Raw genomic sequence first — 17,759 nt, 5'->3', positions numbered from 1 at the left:
TGCGCTCCCTGACTTTGCTTATTCCTTTTGAGATGCACTCGCGAAAAGCAGGATTGAAAGCAGACTGGCTCAACACAGGTGTTACTAAAAAAAAAAAAGATTAAGAGGTTGTTGGAAAGATATCACTGGAGATTTGGGGCTTGCTTCCTGAAGTCTTTCTAAATTGACAGCTAATAGGTAGCTCTCCTTGACGGCTCTTTCCAGCTAGATTTAACTGGTGGAGATCCGTGCACAAAGGGAGCCCTTTCACTTACGAAGATTTCATTTCAAATTTCTTTTAACAAATCGTTTCTGAGCGCCATAGCAACTGCGTTATTTTGCTTTTGTGCCATGCAAAACAGGCATCTTTCTTTTTCCTATTTTAAACAGAATAAGTTAATTTATTACCAGCTTCTTCTTTTTTTCCTCTGCCCCCCAGTCCCAGTCTTGCTGAGTTGCTGATGAAGGCTGGCAGCTACTAGAGCTCAGGGCTGTTCTGGAAGGAACGGTTACAGGGAAGGAAATCTTCTCAGATGCATGGACTCAGGAAGCCCAAGATTTGTCAACAGACGCTCCCTTGGTCGCCTGTAGTGAATGGGAATTGAATTACAGGTGGCCATGTAAAGAAGCCCCCAAGCCAATATGCGACTTTATAAACGAAATAAAACAAATTAAGTAGAATCATAGAATAGCAAAGTTGGAAGGGACCTACAAGGCTATCGAGTCCAACCCCCTGCTCAAGGCAGGAATCCCTGACAGATGGTTGTCCAGCTGCCTCTTGAAGGCCTCTAGTGTGGGAGAGCCCACGACCTCCCTAGGTCACTGGTGCCATTGTCGTACTGCTCTAACAGTCAGGAAGTTTTTCCTGATGTCCAGCTGGAGTCTGGCTTCCTGTAACTTGAGCCCGTTATTCTGTGTCCTGCTCTCTGGGAGGATCGAGAAGAGATCCTGGCCCTCCTCTGTGTGGCAACCTTTTAAGTATTTGAAGAGTGCGATCCTGTCTCCCCTCAATCTTCTCTTCTCCATGCTAAACATGCCCAGTTCTTTCAGAGAAAGCAATCTTTAAAACATCCAGGGCAGTATACAAAGCTGTCCTTGGGCCAGTAGGAACAACTAGAGCAAGTGGGAACAGCTAGTGCTTCCTAGAGCAACCTTGGAAACTAGTGTTTCTGGAATGGAACACATCAGCGGAGTTTGCAGAAGGGAGCATTGCTGGCCTGTCCCGTTCCGAGTCCCGCTGACTGTCCTGCATACACTAGTTTCTGCAATTGCTCTAAGAAATGCTAGCTTCCAATTGCAATTGCTAGCTTCCAATCATTCCCGCTAGCACAGCCTAACCAGCCCTGGAAAACTGCCAGCTTTGGATACTCTCCCAGAGAGGAGAATTAAAACTTTAAAACTCATCAAAAGCCACCCTAAATAAAGCAAGTCTTGATGGCAGGCCTAAAGCTAGCCAAAGATTCAATCCATCCGACCCCCTTAGGGAGTTGACGTGCTGCTACCGAAAAGGTGAAATAGAAATTGGCTAATGGTTGGTTTCCTGTTGTTGTTAAGAGATTTTCAGCCCACCTTTCAGGGTGCACTACCTGCACAAGGTGAATTACAGTATTATAAAAACATGTGGGCTCTCCCACACGAGAGGCCTTCAAGAGGCAGCTGGACAGCCATCTGTCAGGGATGCTTTAGGGTGGATTCCTGCATTGAGCAGGGGGTTGGACTCGATGGCCTTGTAGGCCCCTTCCAACTCTGCTATTCTATGATTCTATTATGCTTTAGGGTGGATTCCTGTATTGAGCAGGGGGTTGGACTCGATGGCCTCGTAGGCCCCTTCCAACTCTGCTGTTCTATGATTCTATGAACCTACAATTACAGACACCATTGGCAGAAGAGCTTTTAACTACCAGCTTCAGACTGGAACAAATGAACCTTTAGGATTTTTTTTTAAAAAAAAACATGCCGTGTTGAAGCCAAACGTATCTCTCTGGGAAGGGAGTTCCAAAGGTCCACCACTGAGAAAGCCCTTTAGCCAGAACCCACCAATGGATACTGCTGGTAGGCAAGAGAGTTGGGCCTCCAATGCTGACCTTAAGGGTTGTCGGGGCTTGTTTTTGCCTTTTCGCCACTGAACTGCCGCAATATGGATGGATGGGTTGTGTCTTGATGCAGAGTGTGTGTGTGTGTGTGTGGGGTTGCATTCCTCTCTGCTGCACCGCTAAAAATTAGGGGAATTCCCTGGCGTTACATGCACAGCCGTAGCACATGGAGTACCACCCTGAGTGCAAAATAGGCATCACGGATCATATCGTATATTTACATTTATTAAAATCTCATTATCTCATGCAGTGTTCTTTACTGAACATGTTTTCAAGATGGCAGATGACGATCCAGACATTGGCTGCCTCGCAGGCTTAATGGGTGCCCCAGGCCAGGCATACTGGTCCCGTTGCAGCCTGACCTACAACAGACCCCTTTTCCAGTAGGTTCAGATGCCCTGTAAGCTAGGAAAGGGAACCTGTACAACTCACTCCTTTCTGAATTGACGCTCAGGTGCAGCATGCGTCGGTCTTGCCCTTCACACCCTCTGAACGGTAACAAATCTAGGTTGGAACCTAATCTCAGGACTCAACCAGTCCTTCTCCTGTGGCACACACGAGCCAGGTCCTCTCCTTTCTGTGACCAGGGGGTCTCTCTTCAAGGATGTCCGAAGAGCCCGAAGGGTCTGCCTAGTTCAGCCTCCTGTTTCTTGCAGCGACAAGCCAGTTGTTTCTGGGAAGCAAAGCATTCCCAGGAACGTTGTTGCAGATTACAGGGGTGGGCAACTTGTGGCCCTTCAGGTGTTTTGGCTACAATTCCCATCGCCCCCGCCCCTAGCCAACATACCCACTGGTCAGCGATCACGGGAATTCTAGGCTAAAACATCTGCAGCGCCACAACTTGCCCGCCCCTTTCTTAGGACATGGTGGTCTCGCTGTTTGAGGCAGTTTTGGTGACGTGGTGAATCCTTTTCCTGTTGCCATATTTATGGCTGTCATAATTTGGCACGACTTTCGTTTGATGCTGCAGGAGTTCTTGGAAAGACACACACACACACCCGCTTCATATCTGAATCTCATACTTTTTGTCTAGGAATTCATTGGTGTTTGGGTGCAAATGTGTTGGCAGCATTAATAATTACACTCCCGGCACTTTCATAATTTATCATAATGACTCCGTTATTGCATATTAAGGAGGATTCCCCCCCCCTTCCCCAATTGAGGCTGAAACAGATCATAACTGCCGATAATGACATTGATTGCACGCTTGGAGGAGACGGAGCTGGCGTTCTGGTGGAGTTTTAATTTAGCAATCGTTCTGGTGATGTAGCCTCTTCTATGGTACATTACTTTGCTTCCCACCAAACCGTGTGCTCTCCTAGCCCCTCATTACGCCAGTCGTCTCCTTGTTTTTAATTAAAAAAAAAAAGTGGAGGGGGAAGGAAGGGAGGGAGGGAGAAAAATAAGACCTGGCAGCCTAGCTGACACCCTGCCTTGGTAGGCAAAGGCAAAAACGAATGCTTGCGACCCTTTTCAGGGCTCCTAACTTGCAATTTCGAGCTGGGTGCAGTAGATCTTCTTTCTTCGAGGAGCTGGGCCTCCGTGGTGCATCCTTCCTGCTGGGATGGTTTTTTCGTAATTGCATCTTGATGATGGTGGAACTACTTACTGCTTCTAGTAAATGTGTCTTTCCAAACTTGTGTCTGCTGAAGTAAAATGAATCCAGGGGAAGGGGGGGACATTCGTCTGGGAAAAGAGGCGTGTGGACAAACTTTTCCTGCAACTGCCTGTGGTTTTTTCCCTGGCAATTTCTCCCCCCACCCCGCGCTCTCTCCCAAACCTTGTACCCTGCAGCTGGTCTTATTTGTACCCATCTCTGGCTGGCAGGAAGAACGTGCTAAATATGGCCAGAGCGTATTTCTGAAGAGAGATGGGGAAGAGAAGCCTGCTGATATCTTCCTGCAAAGGTCTCTCATCCTTCTGTCCTCGTCTTATGAGGCAAGTGCCAGGTTTGCTTGTAGTGCACAGATGTACATGGGCTACGTGCAGTGGAAAATCTCAGGCACGGTGAACTGCATGGCGAACCGCTGATCCTTCCCTTGCAGGCAAAGAGCCCTGCAAATCACGAAGACAGGGCAGGGTCACTGGCGGTGGCTTTGATTCTGGGCCTGGTGCACTTTTCAACTCCTGCACCGTATGTACATTGATATCATAGAATCATAGAACAGGAGAGTTGGAAGGGGCCTTAAAGCCATCGAGTCCAACCCCCTGCTCAATGCAGGAATCCACCTTAGAGCATCCCTGACAGATGGTTGTCCAGCCGCCTCTTGAAGGCCTCTAGTGTGGGAGAGCCCACAACCTCCCTAGGTAACTGATTCTATTGTCATACTGCTCTAACAGTCAGGAAGTTTTTCCTGATGTCCAGCTGGAATCTGGCTTCCTTTAACTTGGGCCCGTTATTCCGTGTCCTGCACTCTGGGAGGATCGAGAAGAGATCCTGGCCCTCCTCTGTGTGGCAACCTTTCAAGTATTTCAAGAATGCTACCATGTCTCCCCTCAGTCTTCTCTTCTCCAGGCTAAACCTGCCCAGTTCTTTCAGTCTCTCCTCATAGGGCTTTGTTTCCAGACCCCTGATCATCCTCATTGCCCTCCTCTGAACACGCTCCAGCTTATTATTATTATTATTATTATTAATTGCATTTTTATACCACCCAACAGCCGAAGCTCCCTGGGTGGTTCACAAAAACTAAAACCATTCAAAGTATAAAATGAACAGTATAAAAACAGGATATAAAATTCACATTAAAAACTGATTAAAACATACCATATGTGATTAAAACATCTTTAAAACATTAAAACATCTTTAAAACATTCTAAAATTTTACTGGATAGGCCTGCCGGAATAGATCAGTCTTTATTACTTTTTTAAATTCTAAAAGACCGTCAAGTTGACGAATTTCCTCCGGCAGGCCATTCCACAGTCTGGGAGCAGCAGTAGAGAAGGTCCTCTGGGTAACAATTATTAATCTAATTTGTACTAGCTGAAGTAGATTCTTCCCAGAGGATCTGAGTGTGCGGGGCGGATTGTACAGGAGAAGGCGATCCCACAGGTAGCCTGGACTCAAACCATGTAGGGCTTTAAAGGTGATAACCAACACTTTGTACTTCGCCCGGAAACTAATCAGCAGCCAGTGAAGAGATTTTAAAACTGGTGTAATGTGGTCACCTCTAGGTGTACCAGTGACCAGCCTGGCTGCCATATTTTGGACTAATTGAAGTTTCCGGACTAGGCACAGAGGTAGCCCTGTGTAGAGCGCATTGCAGAAGTCGAGCCTCGAAGTTACCAGCGCGTGCACTTCCAACTCTAGGAAGGGGCACAGCTGGCATATCAGCCGAAGCTGATACCGTAGTAGGCATTCCTGGCCATCTCATCTAACTGGGCTGTCATTTGGAACGATGGATCCAGAAGCACCCCCAAGCTGTGAACGTAGTCTTTCAGGGGGAGTGTAGCCCCATCCAGAACTGCTTGATACACCTCCAAACCCAGGTTGTGGCCTTTGACAGCGAGCCCCTCCGTCTTGTCTGGATTCAGCGTCAGTTTGTTTTTCCTCCTCCAGCCCATTACTGCCTCCAAGCCTTCATTCAGAGGGGACACATTATTCTTAGCTGACACTGTTGTCAAAGGCATAGAGAAATATATTTATATACACTTGAAATGAATAAATATCACCTTAAATATTATTAAATTGTTTTCTCTCAACCATTTCAGGGCACTTGTGATGTACCGGGCCAAAAATTAACATGGGGTGTTCAGCTTTGTGGTTTACTAAATACAATTCAAATAAACATTTATTTTTTATTTATTTGTTTATTTATTAAAACATTTATATCCTGCCCTTATATCACTAGGATCTCAGGGTGGCATATAGATAAAATCATACAAACAATAAAAATACATAGCTCAAAACAAGTTAAACCACTAATGAAGCTAAAACCAGTATAGAATTTAAAAATTGTTAAAACTATATGTAACCGTGGTGAACTTAGCCATCAAAAGCTTTGTTAAAAAGCCATGTTTTAACTTAGTGCCGAAACAAGGCTAGTGCTAAATTAAATCTCTCTAGGGCTTCAGAAAACTTTGTGAGGTGAACTGGACATTTTCATAGAATCGTAGAATAGCAGAGTTAGAAGGGGCCTACAAGGCCATCGAGTCCAACCCCCTACTCAATGCAGGAATCCACCCTAAAGCATTCCTGACAGAGGGTTGTCCAGCTGCCTCTTGAAGGCCTCTAGTGTGGGAGAGCCCACCACCTCCCTAGGTCACTGGTTCCATTGTCGTACTGCTCTAACAGTCAGGAAGTTTTTCCTGATGTCCAGACAGAATCTGGCTTCCTTTAACTTGAGCCCGTTATTCCGTGTCCTGCACTCTGGGAGGATCGAGAAGAGATCCTGGCCCTCCTCTGTGTGACAACCTTTTAAGTATTTGAAGAGTGCTCTCATGTCTCCCTTCAATCTTCTCCTATGCAAATGAACTTAATTTTCCTATACAAATGAACTTAATTTTCATTGGAAAATTTTCCAATCTGAATTGATTTTTCCCCCTATGAAAATTAACCCGATTTATGTTGGAATTTTTGGTGGAAAATTTTCCAATTCAGATTTTTCTGGAAATATAAGGACAGAATAAGAACCATACCGGGTCAGACATGGGTCATCCAGCACTCAGTTCATACAGTGGCCAGCCAGCTGTCGACCAGGGACCAACAACACAGTACATAGTGCAACAGCACCCTCCCACCCTTGTTCCACAACAACTGGTGTATATAGGCATACTGCCCCGGATACTGGAGGTAGCACATAGCCATCAGGGCTAGTAGCGGTTGATGGCTTTCTCCTCCATGAATTTATCCACTCCCCTTTCAGAGCCATCCAAATGGTCGGCCATCACATCTTGTGGTAGTGAGTTCCATAGTTTAACTCTGTGTTGTGTGAAGAAGTCCTTCCTTTTATCGGTCCACATTTGCTTCTATCATCGTTATAGATAATCATAGAATCGTAGAGTTGGAAGGGGCCTAAAAGGCCGTCGAGTCCAATCCCCTGCTCAATGCAGGAATTGAGCAGGGGGTTGTGTTATGAGAGAGGGAGAAAAATGTCTCCCTATCCACATTCTCCATACCCATGTCACTGAGTGGGGCGGAGCATTGTGGCTCTGCTCTAGCCCCAACGAGAGACTCCTTGAGGGCTGACCCCAAACAGCACCGTGGGGTTAAGCCTGTATTTTGCAAACATGTTGACAGCAGCCCTTAAAAGATTCCGTCTTTTTTCTTTGGCCTACAGAGGCAAGGGAAGGTGGATTCTCTTGGCTCATCATTTGAGTTTTCTCTCCACAGCCGAATAGAGGGACGAAAAGAACTCGCGAAGATGAAGAAGATGATCTTAAAGTGCGGCACAAGCAAGGCAGCGTGCGGGAGCGGGGCCGGCACCGGGAAGAGGAGGCCCCTGCAGCGGAGGACGTGGACGGCGAGAAAAAGAAGTTGCTTCATGTAATTGACAGAGGCGACGAGGAAGAGGAGGAGGTACGTTTACCGCTGTGAGGCTGGGGTGACTTGCACTCTTTTTAGTGTGGTCTTCTGGGCAGACCCCTACTGGGAACCCTCTTCAGATAGCGGGTTGATTTGGTTTGGAGCCCTTTGGAAGAGAACTGCTTCGTCTTGGGTCTGAAACAGAACCTCACTTTGGAACATCCAAAGCTTTGTGACTCCCTGCTGATTACCACGGGGAAATCAACAAACAACCGTAACGTCTTTACTTTTAGACAGAATAGCATGAAATTTCCGGGCCTAAGTAGCCCCTTCTGAGGGGATGAAGCCTGTTACATTTCGGACAGAGGAGTGGTGCAGTGATTTTGAAGGTGTTAAAAAGGGATTCACTCCACCACCCCCTCCCCATGTTTATATGGGCAATTTGTCTGAAAGTGGCATACATTGTAGAAGTGTCTTAGATACCTTTCAATATTTCAGACAGGTCAGGGACTAAGGAGCTATGATGAACGAAAAACTGAGGCTGACTTTGTTTTTTGCTCAGAATTGGACCCCAGAGTCACAGACAGCGCTTCACCCTTGATGGAGTGGGTGGATGACACTTGGGGAAAATATATGACTGTGTACACTACCTAGCGCTTGATCACACAGTATAATATAGTGAAGGAGAACCTTTGAAGTTTGGGGCCTTTTTAAATGGGATTCCTATACCCACCTTCTGTGGGCAAGTGGCTGTGTGTGTAAGAGAGAGAGACAGACAGACAGACAGGGAGACATTTTTCTCCCTTCTCCCGGAGTCATCCCATGAAACTGATTGGTGGGAGATCCAGGACAAATAAAAGGAAGTCGTTCTTCACACAGCACATATTTATTTATTTATTACATTTTTATACCGCCCAATAGCAGAAGCTCTCTGGGCGGTTCACAAAAATTAAAACCATAATAAAACAACCATAATTAAATTAACATAGTTAAATTATGGAACTCACTACCACAAGATGTAATGATGGCCAGCAATCTAGATGGCTTTAAAAGGGGGTTGGATAAATTCCTGGAGATGAAGGCTATCCATGGCTACTAGCCCTGATGGTTGGATGCTATCTCCAGTATTTGAGGCAATAAGCCTGTGTGCACTAATTGCTGGGGAACATGGGTGGGAGGGTGCTGTTTCACCGAGTCCTGCTTGTTCATCCCTGGCCAACGGCTGGTTGGTCACTGTGTGAACAGAGTGCTGGACTAGATGGACCCTCGGTCTGATCCAGCATCAGGGCTCTTCTTAGGTTCTTATGACAGACAGACAGAGAGTGCAGCAGTAAATCCCTACTTGTTTGCAAAGTCCTTGGAGCAGCTCCTGTATTCTTTTGGGTAGAGAAGGGATGTCCTCCTCACACTTTGTGAGAAGTCTAGAGCATCACTGGGCTTTACTTTAAATCGTGCCTTAACCCTGAGTGCTTCTGCTGCCACGCACACACACACACACACACACACACACACACTGCCATTTAGTGCCATGAAAGTGGAACCTTTACTGCTAGGTCTCTTCTATGTTCTTCCCAAAGTCACTGAGATTGGAAGCAAAAAGGAGACTCCTGCTAAAGTCATTGCCTGGTTGGAAGCTAGAACTGCCAGTCACAAAACAACACCCACTTCTCTCTATGGAATAGGGGTGGGTCGCAGGATGAGGGCTGGGGAGCAGGCAGTCATTTTCTGTTGTGACATGATGCGCGCAAGGGCTGGGTCTCTGCACAAACTGGAACTAGTACACAGCTTTATCTGTCAATTGCCTTTCTACATTGCCCAATAGCTGAAGCTCTCTGGGTGGTTCGCAACAATAGGGTAAACCGCCCAGAGAACTTCGGCTATGGGGCGGTATAGAAATATAATAAATAAATAAATAAACAAACAATAGCTATAGAAAGTAAAGGTTGGGGAAAATGGCTAAGTTGCCTTGCATGATTGTTGTCGTCTTACACGAATGAATATGTGTTTGGCCAGGAGGAACCGCTGGATGAGAGCTCAGTAAAGAAGATGATCCTCACTTTTGAGAAGCGATCGTACAAGAACCAGGAACTTCGGATCAAGTTTCCAGATAACCCAGAGAAGTAAGCCTTGTCGGGATTTAGCTTTTTCCTTTGGCCCACTGTTCTCAGCTTGCTGTCACCAGCCCCTCGCATTCCCCATTAATAAAGAGGACAAGCATAGAATCATAGAATAGTAGAGTTCGAAGGGGCCTACAAGGCCATCGAGTCCAACCTCCTGCTCAATGCAGGAATCCGCCCTAAAGCCTCCCCGACAGATGGTAGTCCAGCTGCCTCTTGAAGGCCTCTAGGGTGGGAGAGCCCACAACCTCCCTCGGTAACTGGTTCCACTGTCGTACTGCTCTAACAGTCAGGAAGTTTTTCCAGATAGACTTCACATGGGGAATTTAGGCTTGGTTAGTTTGTTTTTAATTCAGAGCAACCTGCCTCGGAGAACGAGGGATCCTGGCCTCCTATTTCCAAGGCAATAAACTTTTAAGGTTATGCAGCTGCTAGGTTCAGGAGCTCTCTGTTTGCCCAAGGCAAGCTAGCAACAATTCTCAGCAGATCCAGGGGCTTCTGAATTCATACATGTAGATCAAGCCAGACTTCACTGAGCCGAAGTCTGTTGCCGGTAAAGCGAATCTCAAGGCTTGTCAGCATGACAGGTCAGCCTTTGTTCTAACACACAAAATCTGGCAAGCTGTTGTTCCATGCATACCTGTCTAGAGCAATGCTCTGGCCTGCTGCTGTTTGGTATTGAAGAGGGACGCGTCTCGCTTCACATTCTTAACTTGCCAGGTATAAATCAGGAATCGCGTTTGAAAGTAGCGGGAGAAGGCTTTGTTGAAGCTCATGCGGCTGATGGCAACAGCGCATCAAAGGGAACCTCATAAGGCACCAAGTGCTGTGGCTGAGTATAGAAGCGGGCTGAAAACTAGGGCAAAAACTTCTGCTTTATTTTGAAATGTGAGCTGTTCTGGCTGGTCTTCTGCCCTGAACCTGTGAGCAGCTACTGAACACCGTTTACTGAAGGACTGCACGTAAAGACTCCCCCCAGGAGAGAAGCAGCAGCAGCGGCGGCGGCCCTATTTCCTCTCCTTGGTGCCCGCTCTCGCCACAGGGCCGGCAATGTGGCAGGATTCGGGCAGCTCTTGAGAGTGATCTCAGGTATCCTCTATGGGTTCCGTGGGCCCGTTCCCCTGTTATGCCAGTCCGTCACTCCAGTCTTGGGGCTTTCAGACTTAAAGGGCAAGTGGGACTCAGCCGCGTTCACGTTTTTGAAAATGAGTTCGGTTAGCAGGATGCCCAAAGGCTAAAGCCTCATGTGTTGCTCTTTGTGTAATCTGCAGACTGCTGTAATGTTGTTGCTTTTCTGGTCCAATGTGTTAGTTCAGTTTGTATGATTAGTTTTCTGGCCAAACGGAGATTAGCTGCCTGCAGTTCTTTACATATTTGCAAAATCTGCTCAATGCTGGGAAATATATATTTTTTTTAAAAAAGAAAACTTTACATTTTGATTAGCTTTGAAAAAACATAAACAAGAACACATACAGAGATATAAACATCATTACCATAATCTCTCCAAAGTCAGCCAAAGCATAATACTGGGACAGATTGTGCTTGTTTTCCTCCCTTGGAAGGGAGGTTTACCTAGTCCATCGAAAGGCAATACGCTGCTCTTCCCTGCCTAGAAGCAGACACACACACAGGGGTCAGGGTTCCCTTGCCAGGCTTTTGAACGGTCAGGATGGGATGTCCTGCATCCCTGTGCCACTGCGGCCTCCCTTCTCTCACCTTCGGGTGCTGCGTCAGCTTCCGTCCTCTGAGGCTTTGTTCTCATTTCCATCCCAAAGCTTTCAGTTTGGTGTGTGGTTTGCTTAAGGTGTATCCTTGACTGTAGTTTTCCTTTTACCTGACTCCTCCCAATCATGAATGCTGCTTCTATAACCCATCGTAGAATCACAGAATCATAGAATGGTAGAGTTGGAAGGGTCCCACAAGGCCATCGAGTCCAACCCCCTGCTCAATGCAGGAATCCACCCTACAGCATCCCTGACAGAGGGTTGTCCAGCTGCCTCTTGAAGGCCTCTAGTGTGGGAGAGCCCACAACCTCCCTACGTCACTGATTCCATTGTCGTTCTACTCTGACAGTCAGGGAGTTTTTCCTGATGTCCAGCTGGAATCTGGCTTCTTTTAACTTGAGCCCGTTATCCCGTGTCCTGCACTCTGGGAGGATCGAGAAGAGATCCTGGCCCTCCTTTGTGTGACAACTTTTCAAGTATTTGAAGAGTGCTCTCATGTCTCCCCTCCATCTTCTCTTCTCCAGGCTAAACATGCCCAGTTCTTTCAGTCTCTCTTCATAGGGCTTTGTTTCCAGACCCCTGATCATCCTGGTCGCCCTCCTCTGAACACGCTCCAGCTTGAATTGTGGAGTCCAGAACTGGACGCAGTACTCTAGATGAGGCCTAACCAGGGCCGAATAGAGAGGAACCAGGACCTCACATGATTTAGAAGCTATGCTTCTATTAATGCAGCCCAAAATAGCATTGGCCTTTCTTGCAGCCATATCGTTTCTGTCTTCCAGGGTATTAGCTATCCCACCCAATTTTGTGTCATCTGCAAATTTGATAAGTGTTCCCTGCACCTCCTCGTCCAAATCATTAATAAAAATGTTGAAGAGCACTGGGCCCAGGACTGAGTCCTGCGGTACCCCACTCGTTGCCTCTCCCCAGTTTGAGAAGGTTCCATTGATAAGTACTCTTTGAGTCCGATTCTGTAGCCAACTGTGAATCCACCGAATAGTTGTTCCATCTAGCCCACTTTTCCCTCATCATGATTAGCATTTATGTAGCACTTTTCAGTATTCAAAGGCTTTGCTGTGATCTCTACAACAATCCTATAAGGTGGGTCAGTATTATCACTCCCATTTTGCCGATTGGGGAGATGGGAAGCTGAGTCGAAGGGGGTTGCTTGCCTGTGGCTACCTAGTAAGACCATAAGAGCCCTGATGCTGGATCAGACCAAGGGCCCATCTCATCCAGCAATCTGTTCCCACAGTAGCCAACCGGATGTCCCAATGGGAAGCCCACAACTAGGACTGTTCCTGACTGTCAGAGCAGTACGACAATGGAACCAGTTCCCTAGGGAGGTTGTGGGCTCTCCCACACTAGAGGCCTTCAGGAGGCAGCTGGACAGCCATCTGTCAGGGATGCTTGAGGGTGGATTCCTGCATTGAGCAGGGGGTTGGACTCGATGGCCTTGTAGGCCCCTTCCAACTCTACTATTCCATGATTCTATGATTCTATATTGCCTCTGTTACTGGAGGTAGCATATAGTCCTCATGACTAGCCTTCTCCTCCGTGAATTTTCATCCAATTCCTTTGCCGATATCTCCTCTCCTTCCGCCAGCGTGCTTTTCCGTTCCTGCATCACCACTTCAGTCTCCACCAAGCCTGCTCTTCTCCCCGTAGCCTCAGTTGAGGATGACTCTTGCTGTTCCCCGCCTGACTTGCTGCCTGCCAGGTGCAGGCCTGCCTGCTCAGCCACATCGGTTTTTCATCGGTTTTATGAATTTCTCAGAACTGCCAACTTGGCTGAACAGCACTTCTAGCTGCAGCTGACAGTTAGCTCATGAGAGCCTTTGCGTGTCCCGTCCAGGGAATTTGTGTGTGTGTGTGTGGGAGGGGGGATGTGTTGTGCCAAGCTAGACGGGGGTAGGTTTTGCCGCTCTGCTGGAGATCTCTTTGAGTGGCAGTTCCTTGAAATCCAAGAGCTCCCCCCCACACATACACACACCTCCCCCCAGCCCAAGTCAATTGCCGGCTCTTGCTTTGATCGCTCTCTGCTCCCGCAGCTGCCGTCACCGTTCATCAGTCCTGCCAGTTTTCCTGGCGAGCCGCCACTGGTCCTCGCTCTTCTGCAGCATCAGAGCCCCAGTGGAAATGCAGAACTCCTGTGACCCATCAGGCTACATTTGTGCCTCTTTGGTGCCCATCTGAGAGCAGGCAAGCAGGCAGGGAGAGGTGGGTTGTGGCGCTGAGCAGTTACTCTCCGCTTTGACTCTTAGAATCATAGAATCATAGAATAGCAGAGTTGGAAGGGGCTTACAAGGCCATCGAGTCCAACCCCCTGCTCAATGCAGGAATCATAGAATAGCAGAGTTGGAAGGGGCCTACAAGGCCATCGAGTCCAACCCCCTGCTCAATGCAGGAATCATAGAATAGCAGAGTTGGAAGGGGCCTACAAGGCCATCGAGTCCAACCCCCTGCTCAATGCAGGAATCATAGAATAGCAGAGTTGGAAGGGGCTTACAAGGCCATCGAGTCCAACCCCCTGCTCAATGCAGGAATCATAGAATAGCAGAGTTGGAAGGGGCTTACAAGGCCATCGAGTCCAACCCCCTGCTCAATGCAGGAATCATAGAATAGCAGAGTTGGAAGGGGCCTACAAGGCCATCGAGTCCAACCCCCTGCTCAATGCAGGAATCATAGAATAGCAGAGTTGGAAGGGGCCTACAAGGCCATCGAGTCCAACCCCCTGCTCAATGCAGGAATCATAGAATAGCAGAGTTGGAAGGGGCCTACAAGGCCATCGAGTCCAACCCCCTGCTCAATGCAGGAATCATAGAATAGCAGAGTTGGAAGGGGCTTACAAGGCCATCGAGTCCTACCCCCTGCTCAATGCAGGAATCATAGAATAGCAGAGTTGGAAGGGGCTTACAAGGCCATCGAGTCCAACCCCCTGCTCAATGCAGGAATCATAGAATAGCAGAGTTGGAAGGGGCCTACAAGGCCATCGGGTCCAACCCCCTGCTCAATGCAGGAATCATAGAATAGCAGAGTTGGAAGGGGCCTACAAGGCCATCGAGTCCAACCCCCTGCTCAATGCAGGAATCATAGAATAGCAGAGTTGGAAGGGGCCTACAAGGCCATCGAGTCCAACCCCCTGCTCAATGCAGGAATCATAGAATAGCAGAGTTGGAAGGGGCCTACAAGGCCATCGAGTCCAACCCCCTGCTCAATGCAGGAATCATAGAATAGCAGAGTTGGAAGGGGCCTACAAGGCCATCGAGTCCAACCCCCTGCTCAATGCAGGAATCATAGAATAGCAGAGTTGGAAGGGGCTTACAAGGCCATCGAGTCCAACCCCCTGCTCAATGCAGGAATCATAGAATAGCAGAGTTGGAAGGGGCTTACAAGGCCATCGAGTCCAACCCCCTGCTCAATGCAGGAATCATAGAATAGCAGAGTTGGAAGGGGCCTACAAGGCCATCGAGTCCAACCCCCTGCTCAATGCAGGAATCATAGAATAGCAGAGTTGGAAGGGGCCTACAAGGCCATCGAGTCCAACCCCCTGCTCAATGCAGGAATCATAGAATAGCAGAGTTGGAAGGGGCTTACAAGGCCATCGAGTCCAACCCCCTGCTCAATGCAGGAATCATAGAATAGCAGAGTTGGAAGGGGCCTACAAGGCCATCGAGTCCAACCCCCTGCTCAATGCAGGAATCATAGAATAGCAGAGTTGGAAGGGGCTTACAAGGCCATCGAGTCCAACCCCCTGCTCAATGCAGGAATCATAGAATAGCAGAGTTGGAAGGGGCTTACAAGGCCATCGAGTCCAACCCCCTGCTCAATGCAGGAATCATAGAATAGCAGAGTTGGAAGGGGCCTACAAGGCCATCGAGTCCAACCCCCTGCTCAATGCAGGAATCATAGAATAGCAGAGTTGGAAGGGGCCTACAAGGCCATCGAGTCCAACCCCCTGCTCAATGCAGGAATCATAGAATAGCAGAGTTGGAAGGGGCCTACAAGGCCATCGAGTCCAACCCCCTGCTCAATGCAGGAATCATAGAATAGCAGAGTTGGAAGGGGCCTACAAGGCCATCGAGTCCAACCCCTGCTCAATGCAGGAATCATAGAATAGCAGAGTTGGAAGGGGCTTACAAGGCCATCGAGTCCAACCCCCTGCTCAATGCAGGAATCATAGAATAGCAGAGTTGGAAGGGGCTTACAAGGCCATCGAGTCCAACCCCCTGCTCAATGCAGGAATCATAGAATAGCAGAGTTGGAAGGGGCTTACAAGGCCATCGAGTCCAACCCCCTGCTCAATGCAGGAATCATAGAATAGCAGAGTTGGAAGGGGCCTACAAGGCCATCGAGTCCAACCCCCTGCTCAATGCAGGAATCATAGAATAGCAGAGTTGGAAGGGGCCTACAAGGCCATCGAGTCCAACCCCCTGCTTAATGCAGGAATCATAGAAGAGCAGAGTTGGAAGGGGCCTACAAGGCCATCGAGTCCAACCCCCTGCTCAATGCAGGAATCATAGAATAGCAGAGTTGGAAGGGGCTTACAAGGCCATCGAGTCCAACCCCTGCTCAATGCAGGAATCATAGAATAGCAGAGTTGGAAGGGGCTTACAAGGCCATCGAGTCCAACCCCCTGCTCAATGCAGGAATCATAGAATAGCAGAGTTGGAAGGGGCTTACAAGGCCATCGAGTCCAACCCCCTGCTCAATGCAGGAATCATAGAATAGCAGAGTTGGAAGGGGCCTACAAGGCCATCGAGTCCAACCCCCTGCTCAATGCAGGAATCATAGAATAGCAGAGTTGGAAGGGGCCTACAAGGCCATCGAGTCCAACCCCCTGCTCAATGCAGGAATCATAGAATAGCAGAGTTGGAAGGGGCCTACAAGGCCATCGAGTCCAACCCCCTGCTCAATGCAGGAATCATAGAATAGCAGAGTTGGAAGGGGCCTACAAGGCCATCGAGTCCAACCCCCTGCTCAATGCAGGAATCCACCCACTCTTCCTCCCAGTTGGCAAACTGCAAGCAGCTGAACCATGCTGGTTCCCCCAGGACACAGCCTTTCTGGAGGGCAGAGTTTGCTTCAAGAGTGAAGGAAAGGCCAGTTGGCAGAAGACCTGTCTGAAGCGATACGTTCCCCCGGGGGGCGGGCAAGTGAGATGCAGAGTAAAAAAGCCAGGGCCCTGTGGACGGCATGCAATACTAAATCTGGCTCAAGCTCTTCCTCGTCCTGCAGGATGTCTGCAGGCTTTTCTTGCCAGTCCTTTTATTCGATAACACCTCGAAGCATGCTGCAAAGATGTTTCGTTTCTTTACAGAAATTGAACATTAAAATCATACAGCCAAAGCCGTTCATAAGCAGGTGCTCCGCACAAAATGAAAGTGTTTTATTTTTGCAGTTTTTCTTAAACACCTAAATACAGCCGTGTGAAAAATAAAGTACACCCTCTTGGAATTGTATGATTTTACATATCAGGACATAATAACAATCACTTGTTCCTTAGCAGGTCTAAAAATTAGGTAAATACAACCTCAGATGAAGAACAACACATGACATATTACACCGTGTCATGATTTATTTAACAGAAATAAAGCCAAAATGGAGAAGCCACGTGTGGAAAATTAAGTACACCTTATGATTCAATAGCGTGTAGCAGCAATAACTTTTTTCACACGACTGTATGTAATCTATGAAAAATCAGAGCAACACATTCACAGATCCCAGCCAAATCATCATGATCATCATCATATCCAATTCAACTTTGCTTTTAACAATGGTCCTCGGGTGATTCTGCTCTTCTCCTTTGCTCCCCAGTGGAACTTAATAGGAAGTGTGGCTCAGTGGCAGCTTTCTCTACTAAGCTCTGATGTGGGCAGTCATGCTGATGTGTGCAGTTTGGACTAGTGAGGTCTTTGCCACAGTCCTGTAGCTTTCCATTTCCCAAAGTGCCTGGGTCCTTCCTGCATCCTTTCTCTTGTAAATGACAGACTTGTAAATGAAATTATGGGGGTTAGCTGAACTCAGAGTAGTTCTGGGGGGTTTGGAAGGGAAGGGAGGGGAGAGGAAAGGGTCTATGCACACAGCTTAGACTGGCCTTGGGATTTGGGGCATGTCTTTAACTTTGGAGGGATGCAAGTGGGGTGGTGGCTGCCTGGTTCTGGCCGTGAGTCTGCTCGGAGTCCGTTGTGTTCTATTTGTCAGTGCCTAGAGAAGAGCAGTGTTTAGCTGCATGACAGAGAGCCTAGAACAGGCGCAGGGATTTGTGGCCCTTCCGTCAGCCTCAGCCAGCATGGCCAGGGGTGAGGGATAATTGGATTTGTAGTCCGTCAACTTCGGGAGGGCCACAGATTCTCTATGCCTGGACTCGAAAGTACGTTTGGG

General features: G+C 48.0%; 1 protein-coding gene across 1 annotated transcript in view; it reads left to right on the top strand.

The window, feature by feature from the left end:
* CTNNBL1 (catenin beta like 1) overlaps positions 1–17,759 on the top strand; it is a 124,061-nt gene that overhangs the window by 15,669 nt on the left and 90,633 nt on the right. Inside the window, exons 2-3 of the mRNA XM_063147497.1 lie at positions 7,403–7,588; positions 9,548–9,654. Of these exons, the coding sequence (XP_063003567.1) occupies positions 7,403–7,588; positions 9,548–9,654 (293 nt within the window). The remainder of the gene's footprint in view (positions 1–7,402; positions 7,589–9,547; positions 9,655–17,759) is intronic.

This window comes from Elgaria multicarinata, chromosome 1 (assembly GCF_023053635.1).
Source record: "Elgaria multicarinata webbii isolate HBS135686 ecotype San Diego chromosome 1, rElgMul1.1.pri, whole genome shotgun sequence".
NCBI lineage: Eukaryota > Metazoa > Chordata > Lepidosauria > Squamata > Anguidae > Elgaria > Elgaria multicarinata.
Note: the sequence above shows the minus strand (reverse complement) of the source record. Positions and strands in the feature narration are given on the sequence as shown.